This window comes from Annulohypoxylon truncatum, assembly GCF_022578515.1.
Source record: "Annulohypoxylon truncatum strain CBS 140777 unplaced genomic scaffold F4807scaffold_2, whole genome shotgun sequence".
Classification (NCBI taxonomy): domain Eukaryota; kingdom Fungi; phylum Ascomycota; class Sordariomycetes; order Xylariales; family Hypoxylaceae; genus Annulohypoxylon; species Annulohypoxylon truncatum.
Genome location: NW_025953788.1, coordinates 588,616 through 610,896, shown reverse-complemented (window position 1 = coordinate 610,896; position 22,281 = coordinate 588,616). Strand labels below are relative to the sequence as shown.

The 22,281-nt window shown below is 34.1% G+C and overlaps 4 protein-coding genes and 1 non-coding gene across 5 annotated transcripts; 2 read left to right on the top strand and 3 right to left on the bottom strand.

Annotated features, from left to right (window-relative positions):
• Positions 1-9,625: 9,625 nt before the first annotated feature.
• On the bottom strand, positions 9,626-11,507 carry F4807DRAFT_468108 (FAD/NAD(P)-binding domain-containing protein; the record flags this gene model as incomplete). Its single annotated transcript, XM_048002568.1, has 4 exons — positions 9,626-11,240; positions 11,276-11,294; positions 11,325-11,375; positions 11,442-11,507. 4 exons carry the CDS (start codon positions 11,505-11,507, stop codon positions 9,718-9,720), a joined length of 1,659 nt encoding a protein of 552 aa, XP_047858676.1. The 3' UTR covers positions 9,626-9,717.
• A 264-nt stretch (positions 11,508-11,771) lies between these two features.
• F4807DRAFT_406927 (uncharacterized protein) lies at positions 11,772-13,595 on the top strand. Its single transcript, XM_047996327.1, has 6 exons — positions 11,772-11,997; positions 12,082-12,227; positions 12,286-12,342; positions 12,403-12,798; positions 12,861-13,127; positions 13,185-13,595. Exons 1-6 carry the CDS (start codon positions 11,831-11,833, stop codon positions 13,505-13,507), a joined length of 1,356 nt encoding a protein of 451 aa, XP_047858675.1. The 5' UTR covers positions 11,772-11,830; the 3' UTR covers positions 13,508-13,595.
• Positions 13,596-15,332: 1,737 nt separating this feature from the next.
• F4807DRAFT_116870 (uncharacterized protein) lies at positions 15,333-17,336 on the bottom strand. Its single transcript, XM_047992834.1, has 2 exons — positions 16,516-17,336; positions 15,333-16,452 (listed from the first exon to the last, which is right to left on the bottom strand). Exons 1-2 carry the CDS (start codon positions 17,080-17,082, stop codon positions 15,889-15,891), a joined length of 1,131 nt encoding a protein of 376 aa, XP_047858674.1. The 5' UTR covers positions 17,083-17,336; the 3' UTR covers positions 15,333-15,888.
• A 1,216-nt stretch (positions 17,337-18,552) lies between these two features.
• On the bottom strand, positions 18,553-18,643 carry F4807DRAFT_t12. The gene has a single exon. It is a non-coding gene; the product is annotated as a tRNA-Phe (tRNA).
• A 794-nt stretch (positions 18,644-19,437) lies between these two features.
• Positions 19,438-21,624, top strand: F4807DRAFT_116866 (carboxylesterase family protein). Its single transcript, XM_047992833.1, has 3 exons — positions 19,438-20,232; positions 20,301-20,456; positions 20,514-21,624. The coding sequence occupies exons 1-3, from the start codon at positions 19,722-19,724 to the stop codon at positions 21,596-21,598; spliced, it is 1,752 nt and encodes a 583-aa protein (XP_047858673.1). The 5' UTR covers positions 19,438-19,721; the 3' UTR covers positions 21,599-21,624.
• Positions 21,625-22,281: the final 657 nt, after the last annotated feature.

The window sequence follows — 22,281 nt, the reverse complement described above, 5'->3', positions numbered from 1 at the left end:
TGGAATAATAAAGTTTTATTATTAATTACGTAAGTTTTTATTAACGTTTTTTATTTAATTTATAAAAAATTAAAATATTAAACTTATATATTATAAAATAAATTTTAAGTTTTATTATATAATTAATTAAATTTTTACCATGTTTAAATTTTATTTAATTTATTATAGTTTAAGTTTTTAACGGCGTGTCGTTATTATTATTTTATTTTAATTATATAAAAAGATTTATTTTATATTATAAAATTTAAAATAATAATTTATATAAAATAAAAGGTTATTATAAAATTTAATTTATATAAACAATGGAAAAATAATAAAATTTAAAATCATTTTAAATTTAAACGATTTTAAGTTTAAAAAATTTTAATTTTAACTTTATTTAAATAAATTTTTAAATATAAAAAAATAATAATTTTTATTTTAATTTTATTTTTTTAAGTTTAATATTAATGGTTTTTTAAGAAATAAAAAATAAAAAATATAATGAAAAAATTTAATTTAATTTAAAACTTATGCGTTTTAATTTTAAATATTTAATTTATATAAAAAATAAAATAATGCGTTTAATTATTTAATTTTATATAAATTTATAAATTAATAATTAATTAAAAATAAATTTATTACGATTTATTTTTATTAAAGTAAGTTTTATATATAAAAAGTTATTTATAAAAAATAAAAAAAATTAATTATTTAAAAGTTAATAATATTTAATTTACTCGTATTTTTTAATGGTATTAATTAAAATGTTATTAAATTATTAAAATTAAATAATGCGAATTACCCGTTTATATTTATTATAATTAAATATAAAATAAATATATAATTAAATAAAGTTAATTTTAATAATAATAATATTTTTTTTAATTAAAATAATTATAATATAAATAATATAATTTTAAATAAACTTTTTTTTATTAATAATAAAGTAAAAAATAATAATTTAAATAATTAAAATATTTTAAATATAATTTATTAAATTATATTATAAAGGGCGGATATTAATTAATTAAAATTAATTAATAATATGGTAATTAATAAATATATTATAAAAATATTTAAAATTACGTAAAATGTGAATATAATAAATATTAAATTTAAAAATAAAAATATATTTATTATTAATAATATTTTATATATATTTTTTATTAATTTTTTATAAATAAAAAATAATATTAAAAAAGTTATATATATTTTTAAAAAGTTAAATATATTAATTTTTTAATTTATATTATTTATTTAAAAAAATAAGCATGGTATTTTAAAAGATATATATATATAATTTATTAAAATTTTTTAATTTATAATAAACTTTAAAAACGTTAAATTTATTTTTAAAAGAAAAGAAATTATATTTAAATATATAATTAAATGTTTTTTTTTATATAAATTTTAAAAGATTATTATAAAATTTAATTATAAAGTTTTTTTAATAAAAATTAAATTTATTAAAAAAATTTTTATTTTTAATATAAATAACTTTATTATTATTATTATGTTTTTTTTATTAATGTTTAATTAAATATATTAAAGGATAATTAAGTTTATTAATGGTTTTATTAATAATTTATAAAAAACGAATTAATGAGGAAAATTTATTCGAATTATATTTAATTAATATTTTTATTATTTAAATAAAATATTTATTTTCTTTTCGGATTTTATACGATAAAAGTTTATTTTTAAGTTATAAAAAATATATTTAAATTATGTTTAATGATAAATTTTTATATAAATAACCGATAAAATAATAAAAATTATAAGAAATTTTTAATATAAATATATAAAATTTATTATTAAAATATATTATTTTATAATATAAACGATATATATTAAAAAAATTCATTTTTATATTTTATTTAAAATTATATAAAGTTTATAATAATAGAAAATTTTAAGTTTTTATTATTTTTAAAATAAATAATAAAATGGATTTTTAACGTTTAAATAAATTATTATTATAATTTAAATAATAATTATATTTTAATATTTTTTATATTAATATATAATATGTAATTAATATATAATTAAAATCGTTAATAATTCCGAATAATTAAATTTATTTTATTATTATATAAAAAGTTTAAATTAAAAATATATAAAAAAAAATATTTAATGTAAAACTTTACGGAAAAAATAATAATTTTATTATTTTTTTAAATATTTATAAATGTTTTTAAATTATATAAAAATATATATTATTTTTTAACCGGTATATATTTTATTATTAAATTTTTTTACGAAAAATTAAAATGTTATAAATTAAATGTATATTTTTTAATTTTAAGTTTATATAGTTTTAATATTATAAAAATATTTAAAAACTTATTTTATATTTTTAATTTTAATTATAAAAAAAAGTTAATAATAAATAATAAACTTATTTTTATTTATATATTTATAAATTATATTATTAAAAATCTATTATTATAATAAAAATTATTTAAATATTAAAATTTTATAATTAATATATTATATTATTATTATATTATTAATAATAAAAATAAAGTAAATTTTAATTTTAATATTATAAATAATAATTATTATTATTATTAAACTTTAATTATGCGGAAAAAATGTAAAAATATAAAGAAATTTATATTTAATAAAAAATTATGTTTAAATTTTATTAATTTTTATAAAAATAAATTACTTTTTAATATATTTATTTAATTATATTTAATATTTAATATTATTTAAAGTTATTTAATTAATATTATTTATTTAAAATATTAAAAATTAAATTAATTAATATATAATATAATTTTTAAAAATATTATATTTATTTTAATAATATTAATAATAAATAAAGTTTATTTTATATATTAAAATTTCCCGGTACCATTTAATTAAAAATGTTTATAATCACCGAAATATTATTTAAATTTTTAAAAAATGTAAAAGTTTATTTAAAAAATTATTATATTTCTTTTTATTTTAAAATATTAATTAAAATTATATTATATAAAAATTAATTATTTTTTTATTATTAAATAAATTAATTATAAATATTTAAATTACGGAAATTTCCCGGTGTTTATAATAAATTTTATAATAATAAATTAAGTTATTATAATTATTTAAATATTTATATATTCCGTTATTATATTATTTAACCGATAAATAATTATTAATATAATATAATTTAATAATATTATTATTATTAATTATAAAGTCATTTAATTTTTTTATTAAATTAATATAAATGTTAATTAATATAAATTTATAATTTAATAAATTAAAAAAAAAATATAAAAAAAACATTAATAGTTTTATAATTAAAATATATAATGAATTAAGTTTTAAAAGTTTTAAGTTTTATAATAAAAAAAAATTAAAATAAATTTAATATAATTTTATAAACGAATGTTACGGAAATTATATTAAAAAAACATTAAATAAATCTTAAAAATAAATATAATTTATTTATTAATATGAAAAACATTTTAAACATTTATAATAACTTTTATTTATATAAAATAATATAAAAATATAACGTGTTATAATTAATATAAATTTTATTAAATAAAAATAAATATTAATAAAAAATAATATATATAATTAATGTTATATTAAATAAATATTAATGTTATTTAATAATATATAATAAATATAAATTAATAATTATAAAAATGAATTATAAAAATATATATATTATTTTTTTTATAAAAGAAAATATTAATTAAATTATTATTTTTTTATTTACCGGTAGTTTTAAAAAAGTTATACCGGAATTTTATTAATTTTTTTAACGAATAATTAATAAATATTTATATTTAATTTATGTTTTTAATTTATAATTTTAATATTTAATAATATTAATTAAAAAAAATAAAAATATAAAATAATTAAAAAACGATTATATTTATTAATTATTTTTATTTTTTTATTATTTTTTTTTATTTTATTAATTATAAAAATGATTTATTATTAAATGTTAAAAAATTATAAAAGTTTAATCGAAAAAATATATTTATTATTATATTTATTTAAGTTTATTTTAATAATTATAATAATTATATAATGAAATTTAATATTAAAGTTTTAATATAATAAAAGAAAATATTTTTCGTAATAAATAAATAAATAAAATTATATACGGATTTTATATATAATGTTAATATTTTATTAATATATTATTAATTATAAGAAACGAATTTATTTTTTTATTAATAATTTTATTTATATTAAAAGTAATAATTTAAAAAATATAACATTAATTCGATTAAATAATTTATTTATTTATAAAAAGGTTAATATTTTTTAATTATTTTTAATTATAAATTATGTTTTAAAGTATACGCGAATTTTAAACATGAATTATTTATTATATTATTTTTTATATAAATTAATTAAAGAATATAAAATTATAAAGTTAATTTATATAAAAGTAAAAAAAATATAACTTATATTAAAATTAAATGATTTTTTTTTATTCGTAAATTACGATATATTTTTTATTTAATTATATATAATAAAATATTATTATAAATAATAAGTTTTTAATTTAATTAAATTATTATTTTAATATAATAAAAAAATTTATTAAATTAAAGGGTAATAATTATATTATTTTTTATATTTTATAAAACTTTTATTTATAAATAATAATAATATAAAAAAAATAATATTAATAATAATTTTTATTTTAAATTAAATAAAATATTTATATAAATTATTATTTTTTATTATATTAATAATATACTTATATTATTAATAATAATATTAAAATTTATTAAAAAATAAAAATAAAAATTATAAGTTTTATAATAATATTTAATTTAATATTTTAATGTAATTAACCGTTATATTATTTAATTTTTTATTATTTAATTAATAAGAAATTTAAAATTTTATAATATATTATATTAATATATTATTAATTATTATCATTTATTTTTTTTTAATTAACTTATTACATTATTATATTGATATTTTAAATATTTTTTATTATTTTATTTGCGAAAATTTAACACGATAATATTTTTAAATTTTAAAATATTTTAAATAAATATATATTATAATATTATTAAAATTTTTAATTTTTTTTATTTTTATTATATTAATTTATATTTAATATTATTATTATTTAATATAAATATTATAAATATATATTAATAAATAAAATAATATAATTTTATTAAACTTTTAAAATAATAACGTTTTATTTTTAATGTTATATTAATTTAATTATTTATTATAAAATAAACTTTATTATTAAAAAAATAATTTTATAATTACGTAAAAAACTTTAAACGATTTATATATTTAATATTAAAATTTTTAATATATATATATATAAAACTTTTTTTATTTACTTTATTTAAAATTAATTATTAATTAAAAATTAAATATTTTTATTTTAATAATTTAAATAAATAATAAGTTTTAATAATGTTTAATAAATATAATATTTAATAAATTTTTTTAAATTTTTTAATTATATTATAATATTTATTATAATTATAATTATTTAATATAATTATAATTAATTATATTTAAATAAAAAAAATTAAATATATTTATTAATTTTATATTTTTATATTTTCATGTTTTTATTTTATTTTTTATTTTTTTATATTATTAATATTAAAATAAATATTTTTTAAATAAGTTATTAATTTATAATGTTTTTTATATTATTAACGTTATAATATTTTAAGATTTTACCGTATATTTTATTATAAAACGGATTAAAATATTTAAAAATATAATAATATTATTATATAAACATAAAATTATATTTATTTATTTATAAAAAATAAAAATAAAATTATTTAATTATATATATAAAACCTTTATATATAAAAAAACTTTTAATATATTTTTTAATTTATTTATATTAAAATATTTTTATATTTTAATATTATATTTTTTATATTTTTAATATTTTAATGTTAAAATATTTTTTAAATATTAAATTTTTAATTTATTTTTTATATTTTTTTATTTTTATTAATATATATTTATTTTTTTATTTAAACATTATAAATAAATAATAATAAATATAAAGTAAAGTTAAAAATAAAATAAAAAAAATTATTTCCCGGGATTAATTAATTATTTATTATAAATCGATATAATATTATATTAAATTTAATATTTATAATAATTTTAAAACGGTTTTATTATATGTTTTAAATATTTTATTAATTAAATTTTATATTAATATAATTATAAATATATTATATATTATTAATTTAAATTTTTATTTAAATTATAATTTATAAAAAAGTTATATATTAAAAGTTTTATAATAATAAATAAATTTTTAAATTATAATTTAATAATTTTATATAATTAATTAATAAATAATAAAATTTATATAATGCGAATTTAATATTATTAATTAATTTATAAAATTTAATTATAAATAAAAAAATTTTAAAATAAATTTAAATTTAATTAAATATAATAATTTTAAATTAATTAATATAAAAAAATAAATATATATATATAAAAAGTTTAAAAAATATTTATTTTAAAAATAATAAAATAAATTTATATAATTTATAATTTAATATTATTAAAATATATATTAATAAAATAAAATATAATTATATAAAATATTTAAATATAAATATTTATATATTTTAAAAAATTAAATTAAATAAAATAATATAATTAATTATATTAATGTTTAATATATTTTTTATTATAAAAAAAATTTATTATTTATAATATTATTTTATAATTATAAAATAATTATTTAAATAATAATTTTTTTATTAATTAAATATATTATTAATTAAAATTATTTTTATATATAAATATTATATTAAATTATATATAATTTTTAAAAATTAATTATTTTTAAAATTAATAATATATTAAAATAAATATTATATTAAAAAAATTATTATATTTATTATAAAATTAAATTATAAAATTAATATTATATTTTAATTAATATAATATAAATAAAAAAAATATTTAAAAAAAATAATTAAATTATTAAAATTAAATTTATTTATAAATAAATATTATATATAAAAATAAAAAAATATTAATAAATAAAATTTAATTATTAAAATAATATTATATTTATTATAAATATAATATTAAATATAAAAATATATTAATTATAAATTAAAATTATATAATTAAATAAATATTAATTATAAAAATAATATTATTTTTAAAATTTAATTAATATTTATTATTATATTATATATAAAATATAATTTATATTTTATTAATATAATAATATATAATATTATTTTAAAATAAATATTATTTTAAAATAAAAACATTTTAATTATATTATAATTTTTAAATTAAAACGGTAAATTAAATATAAAATAATTTTATAATTTAAAACGATAATTATTACGAAAATTTTATTTTATATATTATAATTTTTAACTTATATTTATTTTAAAATAATTTCGGAAAACGGATATAATTACTATAAGCATTTTCAAATACCCCCTTGCTGTGCCAAGGTAGGTGCTTAATGTACCTGAGATGTACTTAGGTATATACGTACCTGAATATGTGTGTATGTACATAGGTACCAGGTATGTAAATGCAAGTTAACATTCATGCTCATCAATCTGGGCCCCTCTAGATCTCATCGAAGTTACATATGAATGGAATTGTTCGGTTGCGCTGCATTCCAGCGACGCCGAATCTCCCCACAATCCTTAATTCGTTGGTACCGGAACATGGCGCGGCGCCTGCGAGCAGCCTGGGAATTGTAAATTAACCGGAAACATTCGGACAGCTCTAGACATCGACTCACCTGGACTTTTTCAAAAGTCAACATTCGGAAGTCATCGAACCTAGGTAGATGTTTTACATAGCTCGTAGTAAGCACCACCATCGGGAAATCGTGCATCTCTACCTGACGGAATTAGACGCGGAGGTAAGGCCTCCAGTGGTTACGAAGTATCTGAAGTATCTGCAGTACCACGAGACTCCAACTCTAGGATCTACGTCATTGTGCATGAAGTAGAGACGGAAATGTGGGGGTTTGTATCTCGGGGTAAGATGGAGCAGGATGGGGGGAGCCAGGGACCTGTGGTAGTGGGATTTGTTTGGGGGTTGCACTAAGAGGCTGAAAGATGGGGAAATAGAAACAAGCAACATTGAACAAGCAAACAAGCTTGACTTGGCAGACTTGGCTCAACTTGGTAACTCGACTATTATATTGCGGGGTTGCCTTCCCCTGATAAGTCAAGACTACCGTAAGCTAATGACGCGTTTTCGTACTTAATCATATCCTACATGGCAAGTGCTGTACTGCTATGTGTAGTCACTTTAGCTAAGGCAATTGCCAACAAGTAAAGGAAGACAAACATGGCAAGTAAGTACTAGTATATGATCCACTGAAGAAGACGCACGTTATTTAACCCAAACATACATAGCTCAGCCTACCTACCTCTTTGTTTTGTCCGCATCATTCATAGATGTCAGAAATCAGAAATGACCAGAAAAGATCAGGAATGAAATCCATTCGCCCACGTGGTTGTAGCTGCATTCTTTTGCTGCTAGTAATTGCAGACGGCGGCATTACTTTATGCGAGTTAGCGAACTTCCTACTGTCAGGCCAATTATATCCCAGCGCATAATAGCTTCCCGGCAAAGAGTGCCGGAAACTTAAAAGGATAATCCAGGCACGGTCAGGGGATTTTCAGGGGCACTGACTAAGCACATATATCAATCTATCTCGAGCAGGGAAAAATTAATTAAAACGAAAAAAAATACTTCAGTTCTTACAGTTCAAAATGAACTCGTAACTCGAATCCTACATCTACACCTAAGTCAGCACTCTAAGACATTGGTAGCATTCCGGCTCGGTATTCGGAATGCCGAAGCTTATACGAAATGACATATAAGCTTGATACGGCCCTATGCAGGACGAGTGTAAAGAGAGGGAATTTTCTTATTTGGCCTCCTGGTCTTGGCCTTTCTCATTTTTTACAAGTTGTTCGGTCAGCTTTACAGCACCAAATGCTACTCGAGAATCCTTCGAAAAAAAGCACTTACCATCAGACGTCTCGATGTGACACCCGGATGAGACCCGACCATTCACGCCATGCATGGGCTTGCACCAGCGTGGAAATTTTATCACCTGCTTTACAGTGCTACCCACCTCGTCAAGATTACCTGACATACGCAAGAAACACGAGATTTTATACCATTTAGCCTTTTATGTCTTGTCTCAGACCCGATATATCTTCTTCTCGCTCAGCTATGCTATGTAAGGGATGTCTTGGGCATCAAAATTGCGGGAATTATATCTCGCACGTTTTCTCCCGTCGCGCATCGAACATACATATCCGTTGCAACGTTCTTACGATTGCGAAATCGTTGAAAACGGGAGCCGGGAAAGCAGATCCTAACGGGCTCGGCCAGGTCCACGCAAAATTTTCACACCGCCACCTCAACAGCAGTGACACGGTCGATCCGATATCCAGGGGACACCACTTGCGCACAAGTTGCAATATGTGGCTTTCATATACCTATCCCAGTGGACGACAACGGATGTTTTACCCGTTTCTTCGAAAGACTCATTCATCCTATGCGTAAGGAAGGACGAGAAGGACGAGAAGCAAAGATTTCGCCATGATTCAGCCAAGGAACTAATGGCAAATTGAGCTGTTCTGAACCGTGGCATTACACCAGGTTATGACAGTCAAGGCCTTAGTATTAGATACCTAGTGTTTTCTATAGCCGAGTCGAGAGAAAGGGGCCTCGCTACATTTCCGAAGCTTAGACTTTAAGATGGTCTTCCTTCCGAAGCTTCCCTAACATGACCTGCAAATGCACCGTCCCATGTTCTCCGGCTTCTAATTCCTCTACCTTACCCCATTTCTTCTCCAAATCATTGATAGCGTCGGCCAGGTTAAAACGAACGAGGAACCGATGCACGGCCGCACACGCGCTGTCAAGGGCTCCAACAATCCAGGCATGATGCATGCTCGCCGCCTCGCCCACGATATGGAACCTACTATCGGCCGTTGGCCGCGAGAGGTAAGGGTACAGGTTGCTAAACTGGCCGGGGCCAAAGAGAGCAAAAGCGCCGGCGGTCGTCGGGTCGTGGGACCACGAGTATGCGTGGTAAACACCCGTGTATAAACTTTTGATGCGTTCGTACGTCATTTTCGGTGCATGCAACCTGGCCAGATTTTGCAGGATCAGTTCGACGAGCTCATCCTCCTGTCGATCAACAAGCGACCCCATGCGGTTGGCGTCTTGCGCCCACGTATAAGATGCCAGCAGAACGGCGGGCTTATCGCGGCCATCTTTGAGGTTGTATGATGGATAGACGCAACTCCGCAGAGGCAGATCAGTCGAGGCGACGCCGCCTGCAATGATACCGCAGTCGACGATCCACCAAGGATAGCTGAACTGGAGAGCCACCTTGACTGAGTCGTCGTAGTGCAAGCTGCGTATGGCGTCCTTCTGGGATGGGTGTAGTTCGAGCCCGCGTAGGTCCATGCGGGCTAGGCAGCCTAGGGCCGGAGTAGCAAAGACGGTGCTGTAGCCCTGGCGCGGAGCGGGCTCGTCAGCACACTTGACTGTCAACATGTCGCCGTCTTCGTGATCGATGGAGATACTCTCTACTCTCTTTTCTGTTTGAATCTCGGTCTTAATTCCATTGCGCATGGCATCGCTAAGGAGAGTAGTGCCGCCATCGATGCAGTACCAATCGGGCGTCCCGGGGTAATCGAAGTCAAGGGAGTCCATGACGCTCTCGGAGAACGCCTGATCAAACAGGTTAGTTGATGTGTTCATCGTTTCCATCCATTGAATGGAGAAAAAGTCGTAGCTCGGTTGCTTCCCGTCGGGACCACCCCTCTTTAGGAACTCCCGAGTACTAAAGTCGTCGACCTCCATGAGCTCGGCGAAGCCTTCTTTGAAGTTCTCTACTAACTTTTCCTTGTATGGACCGAAAGCCGCTTCTAAAATATTGTTGACATTATCCACTACATCGTCAGAAACGGGGCCGCCGTTTTTGATGCTGACCTGGTAGGGGTCAGAACTACTTTCGTCGGAGAAGTGATCGTTGAACAGGTCACGAGTTTCCGGGCGGTTCAGGTAGTAGGGAATTAACGGCATGCCGGTAAGCTTGAATAAATCGAAAGTCCGCTTCATAATGGGAATGTCAGGGAAACGCATGGCGCCGATATCATAGTAGTCATGCGGCGTTTCGCTGAATTTGTGGGTGTAAACGCGACCGCCGATTCTGGAGTTGGCCTCAAGGATGTCGTAAGTGGGATTACGGTTAGGCTCTCCAGGATCATTGCAATGTAAAGGCCTGTGATACCGGCGCCCAATATGCACACCTTACATGATGGAGTATCATTGCCTCAGACTGTCCTCTTGCCATCTTTATGGTTTATATCTCGATGCAGTTTGTTGTGAGTCTATTACAAATTATCAGGCTCCTTTTTCTGAAAGGCGTTAATTTCGTAGAGTTCCTCACGAACTACCTTAGTACAAAGCCCCGGAGACCGTCTCTCGAGCTTCCGTATTCGATCACCCGCCTGTACGACCATGGCGTACCTCAGCGCTGACTTCTACATTAAAGGCTGAGCTGATCATTCCCGAACGGTACAGGTGTGCATTTTAGCTATATCTAAAATGAAATTATCGCTATCCGACAATGCCGAGCCCGCGGAGACTGTTTTGACGACTTCCACGGCTCTATAGTATACGTTATCTTTTCAGGCAGTGTAATGATGTAAGTGGTGGTGATGATGGTGTAAGCGGCGATCAGCGTGCTATCTAATAGATATACTAATGAAACCCTTTTTCAATAGAACGGCTCTCTATTACAACTTATCCATATCATCTAATGGATAATTTTCTATGAGTTAACATGAGCTCTAAAGTATATGAAGTGGTTGTCGTCGGAGGCGGCCCCGTCGGGCTTGCAGCCACATATGAAGTAGCCAAGACAGGGGCTAAAGTCATTGTCCTCGAGCAAAACAACTTCTTTAACCATGCTGGTAGCTCCAACGACCTAGCTCGTATGTTCCGAACCATGTGAGCCACACCTCCAGTTCTTATTTTCCCAGTGGGGGGGAGGGGGTTCGTGCCCTTTGCCTAAACTAATGGCGTCCCTGATAGGTACACGGAAGACGTCATGGCCGATCTAGCTGAAAAGGCTATGGGCTTCTGGGACAATCTCGAGAAGGACTCAGGAACAATTCTTCGATGGATGACCGGCCTCCTCAACTTTGGAGATAAAGAATATGGTAATAACACACCAGAAGGTCAGTGGTTCTTTTATTGTAGCGACAGCCTGCAAATCAGACGGTTCACACCCTACAGGAACGTTGTTGGGTCCGATTGATAATCTCAAAAAGCACGGCATGCCGTACAAGGAATGTAAGTAAGAATCCTAAAAAGGCCTATCAGGAATACATTATTCTAAGATTCTCGTTTCAGGGACCGCCAAGGAAATCGAGGCTCGCTACCCCTTCAAGAACTTGCCCGCTGAATGGACCGGTCTCTATGCTTACGACAATGGTATCATCAATGTCCAACGTCTCTTGCGGACCTTGCTAAGCCTAGCCAAAGCTTATGGCGCTGAGGCAAGGCAAAATACGCAAGTCAAAAGAATTTGTCCGCCTGAGCGTGGCAATAGCACTTGGAAGGTCCACACGAACTCCGCCGAAACAAATTATACCGTAATCGAGGCAAAGAAGATAATTATTGCATCGGGTAGCTACATCAACGATATACTAAAGCCAAGCTTCGATATATCCCTCGATCTTGACATTTGGGAGATGGCGGTCAGCTATTTTAATTGCAAAGCTGGACCGGGTGGGACAATCTTTCCCAGTACGCATCCCATCCTCTTGTCTTACTATAACCGTCATTACTACTAACACGGCATACCACAGGCATGTGGTATCAATTCGCCCCCCCAAAAGGAGACAGATCCCAGCTCTTCTACGGCTTCCCCACTCTGCCTTGGGGCCCTCCCAACGTCACGCGTATTGCCATTGATGCTGCCACTCGCCGGATCAAGGATCCCAGCAATAGATTGACGAATGTCGTTAATCCCGACGACATTTCTGACGTACAGCAATTCATAAAAGAACACGTTGTCGGCGTTGACTCCACGGTCCCGGCTTCTACCACGAGTTGCTTGCAGACCAACGTCTTTGGTTCGTGCCCTTTAGAATTTGGATTTTCTATCGGCGTACTGACTTACCGCGACGCAGACAATATGTTCGTCCTCGATTTCATACCGCAGAAGCACCTGAAAGATGGTCCGCCCAAGAGCGTTGTGGTCTTCACGGCTGGCTGGGCCATGAAGTTTGTGCCTTTACTCGGCAAGGCCTTGGCAGATATGAGTCTTAAAGGGGAGTCTGACCACACCCGACCAGAGTTTAAAATTGACCGCAAAAATCAAGTTACGGGTAGGAGCATCATTGTTAGTAACGACAAGCCAGATGAGCAGCCGAAGAGTTCATTTGATACTTTGGAGAAGCAAGCATCGGGCTCGTCTATCAAGGGACTCCACAATACAGGCTTATCCCTTTAATTGGCATAAGACTACAGTCTCCATAAAACCGGTAACTGTACATCAGCGATAGCGCAGGCCTCTTAAGCCTGTAAGCGTTGAGGCTCTCACAGCGATCTTCAGAGACGTCTAACCAACTAGAAGTAGGATTTTGTGGGTGCCAGTGGAGCTCAGGGGTTGATGGAAGTACAGTTACTAATCGTGGCGGAGCTGTAGTCTTATGCCAACTAAAGGGATAGGAATTTGCTACAAATCCAAGATAGCTCCACTCACTCTATAATAAAGAATCCGGTGATGGGGTCTGTATCGAAGGAAAATGTTACCTGCAACGTGAGGGAGAAATAATATCTTCTAACATCGAATTAAGTTCAACCAGAAGACTGCCCTCTAAGAGGTTTAAATCAACTATTGGGTTTTCCAGTCCGATCGCCATTTATTTATCGTTGTAGAGTTGAACAGCTCTAAAAGGCGAGCCCCATCTCAGTATTCGCTGGAGCACCCCGGAAATAGGGGTTGGTGGCACGTGCGTGACCCTGTGTTGTTTGAGCCGCCAGTGAACCCCGTGTATGGATGTACATGGATGTCGTTGTATTCCAGTTCCTTAAATTAGAGCTGCCTCTATACTATAATTAAAAGGTTCAAATCGATCAGAAGGCCTTGCTATAACGTATAGGAGATTATGGGTGAAGCGGCGGAAGTCAAGGCCTACCTCTCATTATGTGTCGATTTGTTAGTATGTAAAAGTTCGTTATCCGTCCATGGGCCATGATAGCATCGTATATCTTTACGTGAGTCATCATATTTGTATATAGATACGTACCTATCTACGTAGGTACAAGGGTTTTCCAGTGCGACTGCACTTGACAGCCTTGTACATGGAAAGGTCATAGCTTGGTTGCCAGGTGAAGTAGAAGGCTTAAATACCTATGAAACAAGTTGTTTTCCAAGCTTGATCACTAGAAAGTTCCCAAGAATTAGCCACTTGGTGTAATAGTCTGGTAACATGATAGCTAGAAAAACTCAAGTTAGTTTTTCGTAGGTGTTGGGTTCGAATCCACTCCACGGTGTCCGGCGGCAGCTGATGGCAAAGCTGTTCAGGTCAACGACGCTGGGATTCGAATTCACACTGAGCTTTTTTGCTATTTCTGATTTCTCTTTTTCTTTTTCACCCACCCCCTAATTCTCTCTCCTTTGGTATCATCATGATCTCGAGGGGAACCAGCCACGCATCGTCAAAAACTTGACTTAAAATAAATTCAGAATAAACATAGCATTATCACAAACTTCCCAATATTCTCGCATCGTAACCATTTTCATCAATACTTGCTACACGGGAATATTAGGGGTTAGCTAGACCCGTACCCGTAGCTCAAGCTTCCTTTTTTTTGCTGAAGTACCACTAGAGTTTGGTTCCTTCAATGCTATTACATGTGCACGATACGTTCTAGACATCAACCCTTCAAGAACCAAAAAATGACTTACCTATGCACTCCTACCACTTACTCCATTCTCACCTAATAGTCCATTTACTGGCTCCCTCCGACGACACAGAAATGTCTAGTCCTACATTCCGGTTCCGACTATAACAAGTACATAATCTATCTAAAACTGCGTCTATGTCAATTTTTTCATAAAATAGCGTATTTACAAAGCTATTCGGGATACTATGACAACAAAAACAAAGGAGGTGGGTGGAAGTAAGGGTGTCACATGATCGTCAAAAAAGGGGCCATGGCAAGCTTACCTAATTACATACTACTTGAAGCATTAAAAGGAGGCAAAGTGTAGGACTCCCCTAACAATGTCATCTTATTGAGAGTGGAACCTGTATCGCCAGTATTTTAATCCACTCTAGATTATCGCCGTTCCTACCTACATACACAGATGGTTTCGTTTACATGATTAGGGAGTTCTAGTCTTCTTTGAAATATTTGTCATAGACTTCAGATGAACTGGATATCAATTCTATCCTCCCATGACTGCCACTCCTCTATGTAACAACAGGGGCCAATCTTAAAGAATGCCTCGATACCAGACAGTGCTTGTCTCCACATTTTTTAGTCATCAAATACCAATGCGGCCTAGGTAACATAGGTAATAAATCTAACGCCCTTGTATATCCATGAGTACCCTCGAGCGAGCACGACAATCCTATTTCACAATGTAAACCCGTAGCATCTAAACACAGCGTAACCCTTTCTGCCTTCCTCATCATCCATGTCATGCCTTTCCTTGCTCTCGACATGTATATAAGTTCATAAACCCGGACCCAGACCTCCACTAATGCAAATGCAAACACATACAGCCGCACCAACCCTACTGATGTGAACCCCCAATGCCAACCAATATCGCACCTTATCGGCCAGAGTTATTTACTCTAGGAAATAGCTTGTATGCTGTTTTTACGAGCTGAGCAAATCCCTAACACTCATGCCTCTGCCCGGCCCGGTACTCGACGTTCCCCTGCGATCAACGTTGAGCATCAGGAGGGCCGCAGATGCCTCTTGATCTATCTCCTGCTGAGGTCTTAAAGCAGGACTCGTAATCGTCGAATGTGATGTGGACGCAGGCCCGACATGTGGTGGATATCCCTGGGGACCGAAAGCGGGAGAAGTAGTAGACGGCCCACTATAACTATAGTGGCGGTATTCTGTAGACACCGATGAGTAGGAATGCTGCCTTCCTCGTGCATCTTGCGCCACCAACGCTGGCGATATAGATGATTGATTGGAATGAGCAGGTGTCTGCGCGCAGACCGGCGAGGGCGCTTCCGAGTTCGTCATTTCAACGTCTTCTTGGCCCTCCTCCTCCTCGTCTTCCTTATCCTCCTCCATGTCATATGCATCTTGATCATTGGATGGTGGGAGTTTGAAGTGGGGTGGAGCTGGAGTTGTTGATTGATCCTTGCGTTGTTCCTTCAACTTAGAGATACAGTCTTCAAGGTATCTCACATATTCAATCGAAGCCTAAAGGGGTGATCACATATTAGTACAAAATGCATATGCGACGGAGATATCCTCCAGACGTACTTGGAGAATAGCGAGCTTGTGCATCTCGCCCGTGCAGGCGGGTATCAAGCCCTTCAGCACCGCAAATTCTTCATTCATCTTCGATCGTCGCCGCCGCTCAATCAAGCTATGTGCCGTCTTCCTCGCAATCTTTCTACCCGCAGCGCTAGTCGCCGACGGCTGCTTCTTCTTAGAGCCGGCACCACCAGCACTTTTTCCGGTGTTCGTAGTAACCGTCTTGTCTAAGGCCGCCTGTTCGGCTGGTTCTTCTTGGGGGCGAGGTTTCATCTGGATGATCCTACGGGATCTCGTTGGCGGAGGAGGCAACGCAAACGTCTCCTTCTGCGCAGCAGATGAGCGCCTTCTTGACTTGACCGTCTCGCTTGGCTGTACCGGATAGGTAGTCTTGGTAGATGGCGATACGGGTGATGTCTTAGATGCGGCAGGCGCTTGGGGCTTGGCATTTGATCCAATAGCCGACGGAGGCAGTTCAAAGGACATTTGCAAAGTAGATAGTTGGTGCGAATGATCCTGGCCTTTGATCTCAGTAGAGGAGGCCGGAGTTGGCGGCATCTTCAGACGTGTCATATTGAATAATGATCTGTTAGGTCACTTCACCCTTGGTCACACGACAAGGAGAATGGATGTAATGCTGTCGCAAGCACAGTTTCCCGAAGGCCAGTCGAATCAGAGACTCGGTAACCACAACTCAAGAATATCTCAACGTCCAAATTTAAATAAAGTCCAAGTTTGAAGCGGGAAATCATGAATCGCCACAATTACTTCGGTATCGAATAACCGTTACACAAGCGAAAAGTGACGAGGGATAATTATGAGAATTGTTGCGAGGATGAGACGCTGTCGTTCATAGATCCATGGTTTAGAAGTTGAAGAGGACGGAAAAAGCGAAGAGCCTTAGGCGTAAAAAATCATTGACTTTGATAATGAAAGATGATCCCGGGAGGGGTCAGAGTCGAGAAGAGATGTATGTCCGACATATTGAAAAGTTTCAACGTCAACGAAGCATTGAGAGGTGTCGAGTCGAGGCACGCGATCAATTCGAGCTCTGACATTGGCTGAAGTCAAGGGGCGACCAATCAGCGACGAGAATTCGACAACGTGCTATGGTGGATTGGCTTGCGCCGACTGTCCCAAGACTTATCTCGACCCCCATCCTGGTCCATCCTAGAACATCCCATGTGCAACATCTGAGTCTCGGCTCCTACAATGCTTCGCAACCTTCCTGATCCTAGCCGCGTCTTGGGTTTGAAGTGCATTTAGACGCTTTTAAACGGGCCCCATAGCGCTATTAGTAATTTGTTTGGGCGGGTAGTTCGAGGTAGTCTGAGGAGGCAAAGAGGTCTTCTCCCTACGTTCGACGAACCCATTGGTGGGATTTATTCTAACTTGATCCGAGAAACATCACCTACGCACTAGGTATGTGCCGTCCATCATGGACCATCATGGAGACCCTTGCGGCGATGCGAACCTGAGCACGTGAAGGGTGACCTCGCCGAGACGCAAGCTTTCCACGGCGCTACGGACCTGCAGGCCTAGAAACCGCCTGGGTCAACTGGTACAGATCCATGGATACGAAATGCCTGGATTCACACTTACTCCGCATCCACATCGTTTAAGGGCCTGTTTCCCCAAACCGCTGGTAGCTTGAGAACGTGATCCAATGCAAAAAGTTGCTAAGGAAGAAAAGATGGAGAGGGGGATCGATACCTACTAATATATGGGCTCGTGTATTATGTAATACACATTAGCAATTGCATAAAATGACGACAATTATTCGTCAACTTCAATGAATTCATCTTGCAGCATACATGCAGTCTCACGATGTCTATTACTATAGCATTGATATCATCATAATAATTCTTATCCATCTTCTCACATACTAATTAGGTAGAACGCTTAAAAACTCTTCACATTTGTCGTCAAATTGACTTGAGTTGTGGTATCAGACAAGATTTAATGAATTCGCATCCAAACGCAATTATCTCGGATGCAAACATTATACGTGAGGAAAAAAAAAAACAGAAAAAGATAATCAGCTGCGGTGAATGTGGATCGAACACATGACCTTCAGATTTGAGAAACAGAAGTTGACTTCAGTCTGACGCTCTCCCAGCTGAGCTATCCCCGCTGATTGATGAAATTTCGTTTGCTTAGCAAACTCTATATTGTGCCGTGTGGCAAGGTATCACGTGAAGTCTGCTGTAGCTTGATTTAACCGAGTAGTGCCCGATGCTTTGATGGATTATTCATCACCATGTGCATCAACCCAGTTGCGGCTCTGTCTTCGCCAAGAAGAATTGATCTTGGTACCGGACTATCAGATTGCTACTTTATGACGATAATTGATTCTTTTGCTATCCAGTGTTGGTTTAAAATGTACTATCTAACTTCAGTCCATAGTTGCATCCATCAATCTCATTTTACATTAACTACAAAACATGCAAGCCGATTGATTACCAACATGCAAATTGTCGGGGAAGCACGAGACCAAATATCCTTCAATAGAGTATCAGCGTTGCAATTGTCTCAACTTCAAAATGTGACGATGAAGCGGGTTTACGTTACACAAATCCGAAGCCCCGAGGGCTGTGGACCAACGTCGATCGTCCCTTCAAGGGTCCCCGCTAATGCCTGCTGATGAGAGTCGTCCCTTACCTGGAAACATTTATTAATATTATGACCAACATCGTTAGTCCAAGTACGGCCCAATTTTGCCGGAGGAATATACGTAGTACTAATACCTAATCGAAATGCCTTCTTTCAACTACGGCTAATACCGCATTACCCACCTATACGATAGTGGCATGCCTAATGCTTACATACGCACATACGGCAGCCATTAGACTCCTGCAGGGGACGGATTCTAATGCACATCAAGTCTAGCTGAAAGCTGTCCCAGCCCTGCTCCGCCTTTTCGCTCTCGGTTGCTATTTCTCCTTACCAATCGACTTCCCCGAGCTGAAAGACGTGGCACAACCTCCGTTCCGCATCCGGTTAGGGACCGAGCACGGAAATCCCACGATAAGAGCTGCAGGGGTCGATTACGCACTGTCGACTTCTAGAAACCTGCTTGTCCTGAATAAATACCCTCTGCTGGGACCTTCACCGTCGCCAGGAATGCCAAGACGAAGTCTTCGAAGGAGGGATCCCTTTGTTTAAGCTTCAACGCCGTTCCAAGACCTGACTTTGGTGGTTGACGAGAGATCATGCGCCCACCTTCCTTTTTCGGCACGTTGGGGCTTTGCGGCAGCGTAGTCGCGACCACGAGCAGTCCGTCAGTTGTTGACACGAAGCACAATGTCACGTACAATGGTCTGAATCGCAACGGCGTCGAGGCCTTCCTAAGCATCCCTTATGGCCAAGATACGAGCGGCGCGAATCGGTTTAAACCGCCTCAGGCTTTCGTCCCCAAGCGAGGGAGCACCATAAACGCACAAGCCTATGGCCCGGCTTGCCCACAACCACTAGGAGAAGGCTTCCCTCCTCTCACTTTGACTAATGTCACCGCGATCTCGGAAGATTGCCTTCACCTGAATGTTATAAGACCCCTTAACGTAACCTCAAAAAGTCGATTGCCCGTCTTAGTCTATATCTACGGCGGCAGCTTCTGGACCGGCCAGAACAGCGAGCTTGCGACTCAACCAGATGGCATGGTTCTTGAGTCCGTCGAAAATGGGCTACCGATCATCCATGTGGCTATGAATTATCGTCTCGGGGGTAAGTGATATTGAAGTATCTCAAGCCTCGTGCGCCAAGGCCATCATTAACACGCATGCCGCATATAGTTTGGGGATTCGCAAAGTCCGATGCCTTGAAATCCGAAGGGTCGGAGAACGCCGCTCTAAGAGATCAGCGCCTTGCCATTGAGTGGGTTCGCGACAACATCGCGAGCTTCGGCGGCGACCCGTCTAAAATCACCATCTCCGGGCAATCGTCCGGTGGTAAGCAACCCCGAAACCCAACCCCCACCGCGTCCGATCTCTAACCAGAAAAACCAGGCCTCGCCGTCGGCATGCAGATAATGGCCTATGGCGGTAGCAAGCCCGCGCCCTTCCAGCGCGGGATCTGCGAGAGCCAAGCCCTCGAGCCCGGGATCACGGGGAATTACACGCTCAACGCCATGCAAGCCGTCGCCAACTACGTAGGCTGCAACAGCACCTCGCTCCACTCCGCCGCAACCGTCGCGTGCCTGCGCAACCTGTCCATGGAGACGCTTGAGGCCGCCGAGGAAGCCACGTACTCGGACGCCATCTCATACAACATCGGAGATATCTGGCTGCCGAGCGTGGACGGCGACTTCCTACCTCTCGCGCCGTCGCAGCTGATCGCGCAGCACAAGTTCGCCGCCGTCGACGTCATGATGGGGTGGTGCCAGGACGACGTCGCGCTCTTCACCGACACCACGATCGCGAGCGCCGCCGAGACCCGCGCCTTCCTGTCGTCGTACCTACCAGGTCTATCGAACGCCAGCCTCGACGGCCTGCTCGCGCTGTACCCGTCTTCCGAGTTCGCGAACAACACGGACAACACGTTAAGCGCCGAGTTCTTCCGCACCGCCCGCGTCTTCCGCGACGTCCTCATGACCTGCGAGCCCGTGCACTACGGCGCCGCGCTCGCGGCCGCGGGAAATGATGTTTATTTATACGAGTGGAACCAAACCATCCTCGACCCCATCCTCGCGTACCTATACGATGCGCCGCCCCTGGGCGTCGTCCACACCTCCGAGTTCGCGTACGTCTTCGGCAACATCAGCCACTGGGACACGCAGGGCTACCCGTACGCGCCGACCCCCTCGGACTACGCGCTCGTGAAGCGCGGCTCGCGGACCTGGTCCACGTTCGCGAGCCTCGGCGTCCCCGGGCTCAAGGGCAAGGATACGTTCCAAGGGTTCGGGACGAGTTTCCCGAAGGGCGGCGCGAGCGCGAAGAACGGGTCGTTTTCCGTGTTTGTGGCGGGTGGGCCTGAGGAAGGGTTCTCGGCTGTGGATGGTCCTGGCGCGAAGGCCGTGGTTGCGGAGCAGAAGCTGAGGGAGCGGTGCGCGTATATTAACTCGGCGGAGTTTATTGCGCAGGTTAGGTATTGAGTGGGGGTTTGGTAGGTTGGTTGGGTGCCTTTTCTTCTTGGATATAGTTTATTAGAGATTTATGATATGCCCGAGTATATATATAAAAACGTTATGAAGGATGTTCTCATTGACAAATTTAAATCCGAGGTACCGTCGTGAAATGGTAGCGAATACGGTGAAGTTAGACGAAATCTCAAGATTAGGTATGTTTGTTTATCTGCACTTCTAGTTCTGCTAGTAAAAATCTCGATAGTTTAATATACAGAAAGGGATGTGAAAAAGAAAAGATATAAAAAAAGTTGCATTGAATGTGAATCGAACCTACGCGGGGAGACAAAAAGTTGGGCGTAGTGTAAGATATGCCTCGCTGCAGAGCACCAACCAATTATTCCGGCGGACTAGCTCAATGAGCCAATTCTTCGCCTCGGGAAGGGAATCTAGACAGCCTCTCCTAGTGCGCCATTGCTAGTTGCTGGAGGACAGACTTTTAAAAATACCTATAAACCCTTTGCAGGTTGTCAGATAGGCCTCATGGTGGTCAAAGCAACCGTGACTCATGATCATGTCGGAAAGCTTAGACACAACTGTTCTTCCGGTTACTTGTGTAATAAATGAACACTACAGCCCCTTATAGTTCTCACCTGTATCAAGAAATCCCCAACCGTAGTACGTGTCCAAAAACATCAGTTGTCTTCTTCCAG